Source organism: Vicia villosa, linkage group LG2, assembly GCF_029867415.1.
Source record: "Vicia villosa cultivar HV-30 ecotype Madison, WI linkage group LG2, Vvil1.0, whole genome shotgun sequence".
NCBI lineage: Eukaryota > Viridiplantae > Streptophyta > Magnoliopsida > Fabales > Fabaceae > Vicia > Vicia villosa.
The window spans coordinates 120,356,240-120,373,738 of NC_081181.1; the positions used below are offsets into that span (position 1 = coordinate 120,356,240).

The following is a 17,499-nucleotide window of genomic DNA, read 5'->3' on the forward strand; positions in this document are numbered from 1 at the left end:
ATATATAAAAGAAATAAAAACAGTAAGATCAAGAAAAAAATAAAAAACAATTTATGTCTCGATAAGAATTCAAGGACGGACTTTAAAATATTTGTTATTTTTAACAATGTATTTAACAATTTCGTCTATCTATAAAAAGAATATCAATATCAATGCACTTTTTTTGGCTGGATATCAATCCACTTGTCAGTCGCATTTGGATAGGATAATGTAGTATCACCTTTATATTTGTGGTTAAAAAAAAAACTTTTTTATCTATTTAAAAAAGTTGGATAGTGTATCTTCAACCAATTATATAATATCATTTAATTTTATCATCTTCAATTATTTATTAAATATATGTTTTTTAGTTATTTTCAATGTATTTTACACTAAAGGTAACTCTATCTAACATTTTATCTTGAATAGATAAGAATTAAAATAAAAAAAAATTCCTACCATTGACACTTATTTTATTTTATTGATAATAATTAATAACATTAACACTTATTTTAATGCTTATAGATAGGTAAGTATTCATACCTGTAACCGTTGGCCATGTTTTTAATAATAAAAAATATGTTAAATATAAAATATAATATTATTTTAAGTTTTTAATAATATTAAATAGTTTTAAAAAAATTATTATTAAATTATAAAATAAACAAACACTTATATTAATTAAATAATGGTTAAATATTGATTTAAAAAAATTAATAATTGATTTTTTAACGGTGAAATGCTCTATTTTAACATAATATATAAAGTATTTATAATTTTAGTCTTTTATGTTCGGCAATTTACAAAATTAATTGTTGCCTTTGAGAAGTGTATTGATACCGTCCAAAATGACCACAAATTCAACGACACTATTATGCTTAAAACACGTGGAACAAGAAGATTTTTTTAAAAAATTTAAATAGGCTGATATATATCAAAAGGAAAAAAATGGTAAAAAATAGAGGGGTGACTATACCAAAACTTCTTCATTTAGAAGAAACTTAAAAAGGGGCAAACCAAACATATTTTTTATAAAATCAGCCCTTAAAATTAGAGGGAGCGAAGAATAATGAGTAGTATCAATTAAATCTAAGTCTATGTTAGCGAGGGTATCAGCACAACTTTCCCTTCTCTATATATGTGAGAAAAAACAAAATTCTAATGAAAAACTAAGTAGATACAATTCAACCATCTAAATCTAATCGCCCAAAGGACATTAAACAGAGATTTAAAAGAAAGAATCACCGCCATCGAATCTGATTCCAACTGTTACTTTAATCGGGTATTGATGCGTGTATGATGTAGGGGTGAGACATTTTGCCATTTACCATTTGTGTATTTGGACTCCTATATTTTTAAATAAATAAATTTTGTTCTATCCATTTTAATTTTTTTAGCTTCATTGTTGAAATGTAAATTTTACTTTATTGTTTGTCAAATTTTATGAAGAGGCATATTTCGGGCAAAGACACAAATTTGTAAATAATTTGTTTCACATTAGTTTTAGAAAAGAAAAGACGAAATTAGATATTAGAATAATTTGTGAAAAGAGCATTTATTCGAATGATCTTTATTAATTACAATGAATGGAATATATATATATATATATATATATATATATATATATATATATATATATATATATATATATATATATATATATATATATATATATATATATATATATATATATATAGGGTTAAATATGTTTTTGGTCCCTATAAATAAGTCAAAATCTAGTTTTAGTCCCTATAAAATTTTCGTTCAAAGAATGGTCCTCTTAAATTTTTCCGTCCCCATGTTTAGTCCTTGCCGTCTATTTGCTCTAACGGAAGCAGACGTGGCACGCCACGTGTTACGCCACGTCACTAAAAGGCAATTCTGTAAAAAAAATGTTAGATTGCGGGGGTTTTAAACCTCCCTAAATTTGATTTTTTTTTTGAAAATTGGTACATTCTAATTTTTTCTTACCTACAAATATCAGTATTAATTAAAGTCTTGATTCATATATTCACCTTCTTCACACTACAAGAAAACAATAGATTAGCTATATTGAATTATCCCCACCCACTATCCATAAAAAAGAGGAATTGGAGAAAGTGAACACTAAAACATATTTAACCCATTAAAGATTTTCAACAAATAGATGCATCTATGAAGGTTTGTCAATGTGATGCTGTTAGGTTAGGTATACTTTGTATTAATATCATTTAGGGCAAGTTAAACTGTTCCGGCCTTATTGACCAAGTTGTAAGAAGTACCTTTTCAATTGGAATAAGGGGTTGCTCCTGATGATCTTCTTGAAATTTGAGCACCGGCAAGTTACAATGATAAACACTCGAATCTTTTAGCACAGACCTTGTCTTTGAAAATTTTCTGTATAGTGATATTCAAGTCACCTTCCCAATACCGTTGCTCTTCTTCTTCTTCTCCTTCAATGGCAAGTATATTTTGAAGCTTTGGTGCTGTTGTCTGACCCACAGTGAATGTCTCCATCTTGGGGCATTCTCTCACAATCAATCTTTCCAATGATGGGAACTTAAATTCACAGTTCTTGTAGCTGCAGAAACTTGTAAGATCCTTTAATCTCACCAGCTCTAAACAAACCAATTTTCTAAATACAACTTCAATGATTACCAAGATCCTTTAAGCCAGTTTCCATGAACTCCAAGTTGGAGATTACCTAGAGAAAGATGAAATAAAGGTGCTAAATAGGAGGGGAAAAAATACTGTTATACAGTTATATATATTTATGCTTATTCCACAGCTAAGAAGGGATATAAATTACCAATCCTTTTTATATGTTTCTTTCTCTATAATTTTGATTAAAAAAACTGTAAATGAATAGAATTCACACATAGGTCCCGCATCATTTAGTGAGATATGCATGAACCTATTTAATTTAGTGAGATCTACATGAATTCCATTAAATGATAGTGTATATATTAAAAGGAGTATGTTATAATTTTATATGGCATGTTGCTAGCATTGTTTTTAAGTAGATGCATTCTCTTTGCTAAACTGTTAGTTTTTTTTTGTTGATATGCCATATTATTTTTCTTAGTATTGGATTGAGCTTAACGCAACTCAACAAAATGGTTACATGTCTCCATTTATAAATAATATTTCAGGCCATATACAATTCAATTGAGACTCTCACCGCACCCAACTCATTCCCATGATTGCACATGATATGGGCACGTTGAAAGCGTTGGAAGATGCAATGAAGGAAACCGACTATGGTTGAACCGCAATAAAGGAGAAATTTCTAATAGATTACACAAAAATTACATGATCAAATCAAAGTACATGGTATCATTGTATTAAATATGGTAGGGGAGACTTTTATGCATGAAATTTTCCAAGTTTAAGTTTTGTGTGAGTGCGTTAATTAGCTATAAACTCTTAAAGTTTTGTTAGTATGTTAGTTGGCAAAAAAAGTTTAGTGTTGCACTTTGGGATAAAATTTATTTACTTTCCCTATTTATTTGCAGGTTAATTATTTTGCAAGACTGGGTATCTTGTTTTCTCTTGAAGTCAATTTCAAATATGTAATTCTTATGAGTTGGAACAAAGAGATAACAGTAAATGGTTCCTTACCTTTTCAGCTAAGAAAACTGCTTGTCTTTCTTCATTTGTGGTTTCTGTTGTGAACAAGTCCAGCTTCTCACAAAAGCCCACAGCCAACTGCTTCAATTTTGGACATTCTATATGTCCCCCCTCATAGAAACGCTTCACATTTGGCAGACCATACAGTTTCATGAAGGTTACTTCAGGAAACATTAATTGTGCTTGCGGTCCGTCTTGCCAAGCAACAATTTCCTCCATTCCATCACAAAGATTTACTGAAATGCCTGCAAGCCTTTTTAGATCTTTGGCCACAGAAGCTGGTAAGAAATAGCTTAGTTTATTACAGCGTGTAGCCTCTATAACCGGCAGATTTTTGAAGCAAAGAATTCCTTCTGGATCTCTGTCCCATACTTGCTTTAGATTTGGGAGTTGGTCTACCAAAATAAGCTGCAGGTTTGTCACCTTCATAGATGCATCTATTTGTTGAAAATCTTTAATGGGTTAAATATGTTTTAGGTCCCTGTAAATATCCCAAACTATAGTTTAAAAATAACCTAGTTTGGTATAGTGTTCACTTTCTCCAATTCCTCTTTTTTTTTGGATAGTGGGTGGGGATAATTCAATGTAGCTAATCTATTGTTTTTTAGAATGTAACAATTTTCAAAAAAATATTCAAATTTAGGGAGGTTTAAAACCCCCGCAATCTAACATAGCTTTTTACAGTATTGACTTTTAGTGACGTGGCGTAACACGTGGCATGCCACGTCTGCTTCCGTTAGAGCAAATAGACGGCAAGGACTAAACATGGGGACGGAAAAATTTAAGAGGACCATTCTTTGAACGAAAATTTTATAGGGACTAAAACTAGATTTTGACTTATTTATAGGGACCAAAAACATATTTAACCCTATATATATATATATATATATATATATATATATATATATATATATATATATATATATATATATATATATATATATATATATATGAGGAGGGTTATATTTATTTCAGGAGTAAGTTATTATAACTTACTCCAAATCTAGACCATTGATTATTCTCAATCTAATGATTAAAAATAATAAGTTATTATTTTTAACCACATATATATATATATATATATATATATATATATATATATATATATATATATATATATATATATATATATATATATATATATATATATATATATATATATATAACTAATTAACTAACTAAAATTCAAAGCTGCCGAGTTGTTACAGCTTGTTTCTGTTGCAAGTCACTTACTTGCAAGACAACCAGACTTCCACAAGACACTTTATCTTTCACATAGTGATTGTACCTATCTCTGCAATGGTACAAAAAGGAAGAATTTAAGGGAAACTTGATGATTCCTTTGAGCTAGAATTCACGAATATCCAAAAGCCCGTGATCTAAGACACTACAAAAACCCTATATGGAAGTGACTATAAAAGGATCACTTGGAGGAAATGCAAAGAGGCTCATCAATTCGGAGAGAGAAACACTTAGTGAAATTTGGTGAATAGAGTGAGCTAGACAAAAGTGGAAAATTTCTTCTTCCCATCATCTTAGGTGTATGTTACCAGTATCTGGCATGACAAAGTATGTCTCTTGCTAATTAAATAATGCAAGAATACGAAGAAGTTACTCTTAGGATTTTATTTATTTTTCATTATGTGTTTAAGAGTGTTTAGCTTAGGATCCAATATTGATGTAAGAACTAAGATCATCATGAGTTAAACTCCTTTATTTTGAGCAATGTGAAATCAATAATAAATAGTTATTTGTGTTAAATGATGTGTTTTTAGTACTTTATTTCATCATGTATTAAATTGTCATAAATTTTCTTCTTTGAATGATCAACTTAGGAAAATATACAAGCTTGTTATTGTGAGACATCCATCAACAAGTAAATTTCATGATAAAAGTGATTGAAAATAGTAGGATAGAGATATTCACTAGATTAACTACTTTAGACATAAAGAGCTACAATCATAGAGGACATTCAGAATAAAACCATACATGCATTAAATTTACAAGTGATGCTTAGATTTACATGAACAAAACCATACATGCATCAAAATTACATGTATCAACTTGATTTTCAACTAGCAACTTTTTTTTTTGACCAAAAATTTTCAACTAGCAACTTAAATCTCTTGAAATTTGTGATTACTTCACTCTTCTTATTTATAATGTAAATTCACACACACACACACACGCACGCGCACGCACACGCACGCGCACGCGCGCGCACGCGCACGCGCACGCACACGCACACGCACACGCACACCCACCCACCCACCCACCCACCCACACACACACACACACACACACACACACACACACACACACACACACACACACACACACACACACACACGCACACGCACACGCACACCCACCCACCCCCCACCCACCCACACACACACACACACACACACACACACACACACACACACACACACACACACACACACACACACACACACACACACATATGGAGAATTTATCTTTGAAGGTTACAAAATAACATTTAGTTCCCATAACTTTACTTTAAATGGTCCACATATATCTGAGTGAACAATCTCCAACTTCTTCTTTAACTTCATAAGCAAGTCGTGCTTGAATGACTTCATTGCATGCTTGACTACTAAACATTTTCACATAGATGCTTAAGTAGCCTTTTAATTTGAGATAGTTTATACATCATTTCATTCATTTGCATTAATCTGAGATTCTTGAAATTTAGATGACCATATCTCTAATGTCAAAGTCAGTTTTTATTCACATTTGTAGTTGATGCAAGACATTGATGGTTAAGTATGTTGATTGTGATTTTAAATATTTTTTTTATATAGGTTCCTTCAAGATTAGTATTGATTAATTATGGCAATGTAGATGGTTTGGTCTTAGGAGAAAATGGTATTGATGAAATTACAAAGACCAAGACCCTATTGGATGATAAGTTCAACATTAAAGACATGGGGGTACTCAAATACTTCATAGGTTTTGAAGTGGTCAGAACTCAAGCCGGGATCACACTATGCCAAAGAAAGAATGCTTTAGATCTTTTCCAAGATGTAGGATTACTTAGAGCCAAACTTTTCTCTACACCTATGCAACCACATTTTCAACTTCATAAATCTCTTCGTTATCCATTATCTTAACTTACAACATATAGATGATTGATTGGAAGATTGTTGTACTTGACTCACTATAGACCTGGGATTTCTTATGATGTAAGTAAACTCAACCAAGTTCTAGATTCACATATTGATCAACACATGTTAGTATGTTTACATGTTCTGAAAATGTCTTGAGAATAACTCAAGAAAAGTTTTATTTTATAGCTTATCATCTGCACTCACTCTCAAAGGTTTCTCTGACCATGGGGTATACTCTGATACTAGAAGGTCTATAGCAACTTTTTTATTTTTCCTTAGAACTTCAATAATAAGTTGGAGAAGTAAGAACCATTCAGTTGTGTGTCAATCATCTTCTAAAGCACAATATAGAGCAGTGCATTAGCTCAAACAATTTATGAAGGACAGTGGCTATTATACTTGTTGTAGGTCATTGATAACCCATTATTATCTATGGTGACAATAAGTGTGCTCTACATATAGTAGTCAAGTTTGTCTTCCATGAGAGGACAAATCATCAAAATAGACTGCAGTGTGGTTTGAGACAAAGTTCAAGCTGGAATCATACACCTATTGTCATAGTCTGTTATATAACAGATTGCCATACATTCTAACAAAATCTTCGCACTCATGTCCTTTTGCTAGTTTGCAAGACAAGTTTGGAATGATTAGCCTGCATTCCAATTTGAGGAGAATAATAATTGTGACAACATGAAGAAATTAGTTAGTAGCATAAGATGTTAGTTAAGAACTATTTAGCATAAGATGTTAGTTAGAACTATTTTAACTATTGCATTAACTGTAAATTAACTGTTGTAACTTCATAAGAACTATTTTGATTGTAATAACTGTTTTGTAAGAAATTAGTTATGAGTTATTACTTATTCATTAGTTCAATGTCTATCTACACTACACAAGTTTGATTCCTATATTATAAAGATTAGATTTGTGGAAGAAAACTTTGATTCCTTCTTCATTCTCTCCATGAATGGAGCTCTAAGTCTCAGTTTCCATAATATCTAAGTTTTATATAAAAAAGAATAAACATGATATCTTAGGGAGTCATTCATCTCTAGATTATCCACATCAAACATTATACCATCTCATGATATCTCGTGTTTTGGAAATTCTGGCACACATATACCAAATGTTACAACATTCGGATCAAATCAATAACAACAGTGATTGTTTACCCAGTTTGATGCAACATCACCTACATTCAGAGACTACCAAGCTAGAAAGGAAATCCATTATAATAGTATTATTTTGAAACCCTAAACAACATCTATTTAAAAGTTTTTCACCTAATCACTACAAATGCAATTTTTACCTAGGACACTCCTAGATATGAGAACCCTCTCTCACTTCCTATCCGCCACAAATCAGTGACAAACTCTCAATAATAACTCAAAAGATAGAAGACACTCTTCCATGAAAAATCAGTTCTGCTTAAAAGCTTTTGACTGATGAACAATAGAAAACTTAACACACAATCCACCCTTGCTTAACAGCTAATGAGTGATTGACAATGAACAATAATAATCAGCCCAACTCTGATTATCAAAAAGATAATCGAGTGGATCACAATGAATAAAGAATACACTAAAATCCTAAACCCTTATCTCATGCACACGACTTCTTCTTATGTTTTATGTATTAAAAGCCCTTATAAATAGACTCTAGCAGTATGTGCTTGGACTCTTGTCGCAAATTCAATCTTTCAGTTGTAAATATTCTCCAAAGTCTTCTCCACAAAAATAGGAACAAATCTACAAAGTTTTCTAAAAAGTCTCCAAAATCCTTTTTATGAAACCAAATTAAATCTGCAATATTCTTAAAATATCCTTCTTAAGTATTAAAACCATACAAAATTTTCATAATAACCAAACAAATCTTTCAAGATTTAAAATTCTAAACTGTCCTTATGTTCTGGTATAACAAGTTATGACATCTATCACAACATCTATCTTTTGAGAGGTCTTACCAACATAACATATCAAGACATTTTTCACAGCATCTTGCTATGAACTATATTTTAGCAAAATTATTCTCAATCATAAAAATAAAACCAAGGAACTTAGAGTTTTGAAATGAAAACTTTAATAATACCAAAATAAATTCGAACTACTTTCTTTTACCTCAAGGCTAGCACCACGTCCTTGAATGTTTACGAAGTGACATGTCTTCAATATTTGTTACCAACTATCACATTCAGAAAGCCATAATGTGTCTGTATATTTATTTATAGGAGGTGAATTAGTTAAATATTAGTAATAAAAATATATACATGATTCAACTATACAACTAGTACAACAAATTACAACAACCAATTAAGCATGTGAGATCTTGGAATGTAGAAACTACAACATTCCAAAGACAAAAAATTCCAGCAAATGGCCAAACCAGTGCACTAGAAGCCATTAAAGAACTCTCATTTGCCTAAAGTTATTACATTGTATGGCGGCCGTGGCCATGGCCGTCGTTCTTCTCTTTTGTCGGCCGTTTATCTTGAATTTCTTCTAAATCTTCATCCTCCCCTCTCCTACCAGCCTGCTCCTTCCAATAAGCCACTAGCTTCTTCAGTCGAGCTATCTCTTTCGACGAAATATTTTTACTTGGATCATTCACAATTGACCTCACTCGCGAAGCATACCTGAAGTGTTAAAACATGAAAGGAAGTTAGCTAAGTTATACGATTCAAAATGCGAAATGTTTGAAAAAGAGATAAGATGAAAAAAAGCATACATGAGAGAGTTATGTGTCTCATCCAAGCTTGATTCTATTGGAGATACATTCACAAACATGAGAGTTTTGGCATTGCCTCCAAGTGAATCACTCATCAACATAGTTAACTTGTGATTTCTATAAGGTATGTGTTGACCACCAGAAGATAAAGCACTAATAACATCACCAAGTGCTGATAATGATTTGTTTATACTTTGAGCTTCTTTCAGTTGACTTCCCTCAGATCCTGACTTTTTAATTCTTTCCGAGCCAGCAAGATCCACAAAACTCAACTGCAAGTTCAATATAAAATATATAAAGTTCCACAATGCTTCAAGGTGTTACTAGCCTATATAGTTATCGAAGACGTAAGAGAACCAATACCTTTCCTCTTGCAGATGATTGACTTTGAAGGTTGACACTTTCAATTACTACTGATAATATAAGATGAGATCTTGAACTTTCTTCATTCATTTGTGTCCCTGAGGTATGTCGTCGTTCAGAACCCTTTTGTATTATGCTATTCAATTCACCCTCAGTAGAAATTGACACGGTCGTTACATTTTCTACGGTTACCATTCCCTAACATCAGAAGATCAAAACAATATAAATTAAACCATTACAACTTGAGAGACCAATTCCATAAAACTAGTAAAAAGAATAAGTTAACAAATTCGAAGACACTTTAAATCATAGTGAATATCACCTTTGAATCCTTCTTAATCTCCAATTTCAACCGCTTCGCATTCTTAGGTAACAAGAGATCTACAAGTGTATCTTGATATAACTCCAACATATATGCCTGCATCATAAACAATTGTGTGTATTGGTTGGATGTAATGACATAAATGTTTTATAGACGCTGAGATAAGTATTGATTAAATTCTGTTTTACAATTGTACCTTCAAGGAAATAGAATACTTGTTACCATCTCTTCTTAAAATTCTAAAAAGCTCTTTAGTGGAAAGTGGTGTAAGGCCAGGATTACTTTCGGATCCGTAGATTGTAAAAGTCTTTCCAGAGCCAGTTTGGCCATAAGCAAATACGCACACATTATAACCATCAACAGCAGATTGCACCAAGTACTGTATTGTGAATTTCCAAAAGAAAGACATTAGTAACGAACGATCATAAGAAAATAATAAATCTATTTGAATGTAAGAAACTATGATCTTTGAGTAGTTATTATGCTGAGACTTGCCTTTGTATCCTCAAAAACAACTTCCTGAGATGCGTCGCAATTAAACACACGGTCGTATATGTGTTGTTTTGCTTTATCATCTTTCCATGGATGTTCAATAGTAAACTCATCTGCAGCTGTAAGTGCATCTCTTTCTTTCTCAGCAATCTCTCTTTCAGAGAGAGGTCGTAGCCGACAGTAAACTCTTATTTTTCCTTTCATGTCTGAAATAAAGAACCAAATACCAATGTTTCGATCATGTAAGTCAGTTTTACATGTACGATGCACATTCACACATAGACAAAAATTATGTTTACCTTCTATGGTATTGAAATACCGCTTTCTGAGAACCTGTTCTTCTTTATAAAGCGATTCCATTTCGGCTAGTTGAGCCCCTTGCATCCTCAATATGGAGGCGGTTTGTTCGTTCTTTCTGTCAATGTCCTACATAAGAGAAAGAGAAATTGATAAATAATTATTTACTTAAACACAAATAAAGTGAATATATTGAAACTATAAAATAAAGTATTAAAAACCTCTTTCATTTCTCTTAAATCTTCTAATTCTTTTAAATTATTCTTCAAAGCGGCCAATTCAGAGTCCTTTGCAGAAAGTGTAGATTCAGCCGCAGCCAATTCTTGTCTAAGCACATCCAGTTTTCTTTCTAGATCTTGCACTTGAGAGTTTTGAGTTTTGCGTTCTTGATCAAGTTTTCGTTGAATAGTACTAATCTGCGTTACACCCACCAGCATATATGTTGATTGAATATCATGTTAAAATTAAGTGTTAACATTTTAAGTATTAATATACAGTTCTCCGATTTACCTCTTTAGCATTCTTTTTCTCAAGCTCGGATAGCTTATGTGTCAAAATCAACTTCTCATTTGTCAAGCTTTTGATTTTCTCTTCAGCTTCCATACACTCGTCTCTACAACGTTTCAACTCATCTTCAAGCTTTCGCAATGCCTGTTAGGAACCAACCAAATTCCACATTTTAAAGGTGAAAACAGCTGATTAGGAGGAAAAAAAAAAGAACAAAAGAATATCAGCAACAAAAAATATCTTACTGGATCATTTGCTCCAACAGGATCCTTTTTGGAAATTCCATCTATCATCAAATTATTCAACTTGGCCATCTTTGCTTCCAAACTCCTTTTCTCTAGAATTTTATCCTAGTAGATTTGTATAATCGTTAAGAAAGGTCAATAACTAAACGATAAAAATTAAACCGATACCATGAATTTAAAAGTCAAGAGCGTTACCTGAAGTTCATTATCTTTTTCATCGCATAGTGATAAAAGCCTATCACGGTCACTCGTAACTTCTGCAAGACTCTGCTCCAAAGTTGTTAAAGATTCTTTCGAGCATTCTAATTCTTGGAGCACCTCGTCTATTTGTTTTTGCTTCTCGTGCAATTTTTCCTGCAACTGTTCAACAGGATTTAAAATATTATTCTTATGTAACTATTCTATAAAATCTATAACATACAGTATAATCCTAGACTTACTTGATCAGCTTTTCTTTGAGAATCTTCAACAGCTTGTGTTAAATCTTGAACACGTTTCTCGTTCAATTCTGGATTCTGAGGCTTGAAATCACTGGAAATCTCTTTATCTAATGAACCGGTAGGAGAAGATCGTGTTTTAGAATATCGGCGCAGCATTACATCGTTTATGTGTGTTTGAAGAGCTACACAAATTTCCTCTCCCTACAATAAAAATGATAACAAAGTAACAAAAAAAAATGTTAATCAAGTCCAAAGAGAAAGATTGAGAAGTTGAAGAGTAGCGTGTTAAACTTCAATGAAAGTGTTAAATTAGTACCTGCTTGGTTTCAAACTGGAATATGTGAAGAACACCGGCAACTCGCATTTTAAAAAATACAGCAGTATTACTACTTCCAAATTGCATTATGTCTCTCAATTCAGCTGAGTGCAAATATTCCTTCGGAATGGGACGGAAAAAATGAACCTAGTGACAATTGATCAGAAAGTAAACATTTGATTAAAAGCATAATCCAATGATATATTATGACAATAAATTGTTTATTAATCTTACCCCTCTCTTGTTAATTGCTAATATTATTCGTCCGGGTAGGAGTCCAATAGGATCATCGATTTTGCGAACATTGAAAAAAACAGAAAAACCATAAGGAAGTGTTCTTATTATATGCAAAAATTGTTGTCTTGCTTCTTCTTTCGTGACATGCTCCTGAAAAGGGAATAGCATCTTATCAATGATTGTTGAACGTTAGAGAAAAAAAATGAAACAATGTTTAGGCTCTTATACCAGTGAGTGATAGCAAGCAAGAATGTCCAACTCCCATTCGCGTCTTGCTCGAGTCATTGCAATTTGCCTGGGAAGAAACCGCTCGAGAAATGAATTCCAATCACTGATAAACACAGAAATCTCAGTCAGTGGCAGTCATAAGAACATCAATCAAAAGATGTTAAAATACTATAGCAATATTAGTTTCAAGCAAGATGAACATTCAAAATCACCTACGCGCATGATTCAGGTCTTCTAACAAATCCAATCTCAGCCAAGATTTGCAATGCAGAAAGCTTTGATGCATCGTCCCTTCCAATAGGATAATTACCCAAAATATAATCATGCTGCAACTGTAACCATGTATAGGAAACAGTTACAAAGTGAACAAAAAATGTGACATTTCTGTAATTACTAGTGGGAAAAAAACGAAACTTTTCTCAAGCTAAAGTGCTCCTTAGATTGTTCATGGTTCGGTTCAGGAAGGAAAACGAAACAGTTCTGAGAAACATAGCAAAAAGGCACACCTGTACATAGGACAGCTGCCAAAACATTGGGTCTATCACGGCTTCATCCGATTCACGAAATAATTTTTTCTTGAATACAAGTTTGCAGTGCAAAGTTTCTCCCTTGTTTCGATCTTTTACTGCCTTGAATTCGGCCAGTAGATCGCCGACATGTTTATTATCATCCAACCCAATGTACTCCTCTGAATAATAACAATAGAAGATTTGTTAGAATACTGATCTCAGCTAATTTAATAGTTACAAATGTTCAAAAGCAGAAGGTGGAAAAGACGTGCCATTCCCAGAATCAGAAGATTTTGAGCTTGTGACAACTCTGCGGCATTCGTACAAACCAAAGCTAGAGTATGTTGACAGTTTAATGATCCCTGCAAGTTCCTCAACAGCATCTGCAACCGTTGTTGACATGTCATATGTAATTTCCTCAAATGTTTCATCTAGAAAGAAGACTATATTTGTGAGCTTTTTCCCAGTTATCCGAGCTTCAATCTCCGCAGGCCCGGGTATTATATGCCTAGGACCAGCCTTGAGAGAATGCTTCAAAGCATTTAATGAATTTAATGCAATGCCTTGGATCATAGGATCAACCGTAGCACCATACGCTACATTGTGAATATATTCCGATAGATATCCTCCAATGTCTTTGCTAGGAGGCATGCACGACGCACATAAATACATTAGCTGCCACGCTTTGATCAAGTATTCCCTGATTTTGATACATGAAATGTATTAAAAATTAAGCAATAGAACGCAAAGGCTAAGAAAACATGAAGCGTGCTACTTCATACTAAGAAAATTTAAATACCTCTCCGGATTGTTTCTTGTTTGTTTTGATATCTGGATAAAAAGTTCATCTCGGAGTTCAGAACGCTTCAAACTTTGCTTGTATAGTTTACCTACAAGCTCAACCCGATCTTCTAAGCTTAGTGAAGACGAATCAATGCCCATATATTTCAAAACCATCTGGAACAACTTTATTGCCCTGCTTGCCAAATCGCCATTCAGCTTAAGCAACGACGTTGGTATCGGATCCTGCACGAATACTTGACTTAGAATTTCATGTGCTCTGCAAAAAAAACAATTTTATGGAAAATTTGGTAGTACTTGATTACCTTTTGGAAGCAAAGCATGTCTTCAATTGTAAGTTTCTCTCGAAGTTGGGGGCCGACGGATCGTTTAGAAAAAAATCCCCGCTTTCCAGCAGATTGAATTTGTTTTTGCATCAATTTTAAAAATACTTCCACCTATAACAAACAATAACTGAGAAAACTAGGCGAAAACAAAAGATGATGGCATCATACACATATCAATATAGCACTACGTTAGAAGCTAATTTTCATGCCGAATCTTAGACAAAAACCATTGATTGAATGTTCCAAGAAAATTATACCGATAGTAAGATTAAGATATACAGCTTCTCACCTGGAATCTTTCAATCAAGGGCGCAGCTCCAGCGAGTTCTGCTGGAATAGCCATTGGTAGAGTTGATGGTGTACTGCAACAAACAAATAATATACAAATTTACAAACTAAAGAAAAAAGCATACATGAAAACACAAAATCCCAATAATTCTAAAATATATTCGAAAGAGAAGATAATACTCACGGTGGTGCGAAATTGGAGCCATCGCTGTCATAGCCATTGTCATCGCCATTGGTAATAGAACCATAGCTGTGTAGAGGAGTACCCTCATTGCCAATGCTAGAACCAAATGAAAATCGGTTTGTTCTCACACTTTGTGCGCCGGATGGCGGCGTATCAAAGATCATTTTGTTTGCAAAAACAAACAAAAATGAAACTAATCAAAGCAACAACAAAGTTTACTCTTCTTCAACCTCCTTTACTGCATAAAACCAAAAAAAAAAAAAACATAAACATAAGTAAAAACAATACACACACATAATACACAATTTGAGCTATGTTGACTTAAACAAAAATGCAAGTGTCTCAATTGCAGCATAAAAAACAAGCCTAGTCTAAATTCAAAACCATATCAAAAAAAAAAAAAAAACCAAAAATTAACATAGTCGTGAATTTTAGCATGAAAACACAAACTATGAAGGAGAAAACCAGACACAAACCTAGGAACTAAAAAATGCTTCAATGTTAAACTAGCAACTACAGAATGAGGATCTAAAACAAACCAAAAAAAAAAACAAGGAAAGGGAAAAAAACAAACCTTTGCAGCAGTAATGGGAAAACCAATGATATACTGAGATCTGGGAGAGTGAAGAGGTGAAGATGAAGCAAATTAAGAGTAGATTTGGTTGAAAAATGAAAGAAAAAAAAATTGATTTCTGAGGCTGAAATCGTTAGCAATAAAGAAAAAAAAAAAAACAGGTGAGAGAAAGTCACGGGAACATTATTAAACAATGAGGCTTTTGGGGAACTCAAACACAAACTACTTTCCAATTTCTTCTTCTTCACTCAAAAACAAACATTGACATGAAAGAAACCACAGAGAAAAAGAAGATTCTGATTACAGTATTACACACCTACATTTACATAAACTCATCAATTCAATTCACATTTAAATAAATAACATTATGTTATTATTTTTTAAATCTTGCATTTCCATTTGGCATAACCTTATGTTTGAATGGTCTATGAAGTTAATAATAATGATTAATAATAATCTAATTAATTGATAGTAATTGATGACTTGAAATTATTCAACCGAATTAATATTCCATAATCTAGTGATTATGCGGCCAAATACATTTTCTGCATTTACTATATACACATAAATTGCGTGTCTCTTTCTCTTCTTCCCTTAATTTATTTCCATGCATGTGTAATGCGTAATTAATGTATAATCTTAATCTTATTTCACAAACTCTAAATTTATGTCATGTCACAAACTCTAAATTTATGTCATTTCGTGTTAGTGTAATGTTACATATACTTTGATTAAAATAAAATTTGTTGTTCTATATATAGTATAAAATATTGTGTAATTGTCTTTTTATTTTATCCAAAATTTGTTAAATATAGACAGGTAATTTTTTATTTGTCTTTTTTATTTTTTTGACTTGTTATCGTTTTATTTTAGAAGAAGATTTGTTTATACTACTTATGTGTCGTGATAGAGAAATTATAATTTAATATTAATTCAAATATATTTAATTCAAATATGTAAGTTGAAAAGGGCAGAGTGGGTTCCACAATCTTTGTTTCTGTATGCTTCCGGCGGGAAGAGGTCATCCTAAAATTCTTCATTTTCCAGCTCATCCAGTTTTTGGGTCCCATCTTTATTTAAACTTAATTGTAATATATAATAAAAAATTATACTGATAATGTATATTTTTTAAACTTAGTTGTAATATATAATAAAAATGAAACTGATAATGTATATTTTGAGTTACAAATTTGGGCAAAAATTAATTAGGATCATTACTTTGCTCATTGTTTGCACGGTTGGGAGTTGATGTTTTTTTTTTTTTTTGGAAAGTATTAGTGTTTTAACATAATACTAACAAACTAATTTTTAGCTAATAGTATAAAATAATAATACGGCCTTTGTCATCTTTATAACTTTTTAGTAACCGTTTCTTTAGAAGCACTTATTAATTGCATGATGTGTGTATAATGGAGGATTGTTCATAGTCATTGCAGTAGGTAGAAATATTTATCAATAAAAAAAATTTGTGCTATTGTTGCTTAGGGACCCGAGATCGTTTCTCTAAGATGTGGTTTTTTTCTCTGACGTTGTGTTCAAAGTTTGTTAGATGTCTCTATAGATCGTGATAAGTTAAGGGTCAATATTTCTTTCTCGCGTTCAGGTGAAATTCTAGTTCGAGATTGCTTATGACATATTTGTCACTACCTTTAGAGTGGCTAGTTATCAAGAGGGTGTGAGGCGGTATTTACCGCCTTGTGGCCTGCTTTCTTTGTGTGTTTGCATTAAGATCATGTAGTTTTAATTGCTTTATACATACGTCACAAACGTATGTGACAACACCCCTAAGTCTTTGTGGTGGGGTTTTGATCTCCTTTGGTCGTATTTTAGACTCAACGTTACCTTTCATAATCACAAAGAAAAAGAGATAGTTTAGTAGAAAATTATTATTTAATCAAACAACATAGTACATTATAGTAACGTG

General features: G+C 32.3%; 1 protein-coding gene across 1 annotated transcript; it reads right to left on the reverse strand.

Moving 5' to 3' along the window:
* Positions 1–8,911: 8,911 nt before the first annotated feature.
* Positions 8,912–16,223, reverse strand: LOC131651930 (kinesin-like protein KIN-14I). Its single transcript, XM_058921654.1, has 23 exons — positions 15,576–16,223; positions 15,002–15,239; positions 14,819–14,891; positions 14,509–14,640; positions 14,202–14,428; positions 13,675–14,102; positions 13,400–13,581; positions 13,110–13,225; positions 12,894–12,996; positions 12,663–12,815; positions 12,429–12,575; positions 12,113–12,313; positions 11,868–12,032; positions 11,673–11,777; positions 11,431–11,571; positions 11,142–11,336; positions 10,923–11,049; positions 10,627–10,829; positions 10,328–10,510; positions 10,132–10,227; positions 9,810–10,007; positions 9,447–9,718; positions 8,912–9,354 (listed from the first exon to the last, which is right to left on the reverse strand). Exons 2-23 carry the CDS (start codon positions 15,163–15,165, stop codon positions 9,150–9,152), a joined length of 3,816 nt encoding a protein of 1,271 aa, XP_058777637.1. The 5' UTR covers positions 15,166–15,239; positions 15,576–16,223; the 3' UTR covers positions 8,912–9,149.
* Between the last annotated feature and the right edge of the window lie 1,276 nt (positions 16,224–17,499).

What these genes read in the sequence shown, in the direction of transcription:
- LOC131651930 (XM_058921654.1), bottom strand. Translation starts at nt 15,165, where the DNA reads ATGATCTTTGATACGCCGCCATCCGGCGCACAAAGTGTGAGAACAAAC. An exon ending in ATCTTCTGATTCTGGGAATG is followed by an intron (nt 13,582 to 13,674) that starts GCACGTCTTTTC and finishes GTTATTATTCAG; the next exon opens with AGGAGTACATTGGGTTGGAT. An exon ending in TCCAGTTTGAAACCAAGCAG is followed by an intron (nt 12,314 to 12,428) that starts GTACTAATTTAA and finishes TTTTTATTGTAG; the next exon opens with GGAGAGGAAATTTGTGTAGC.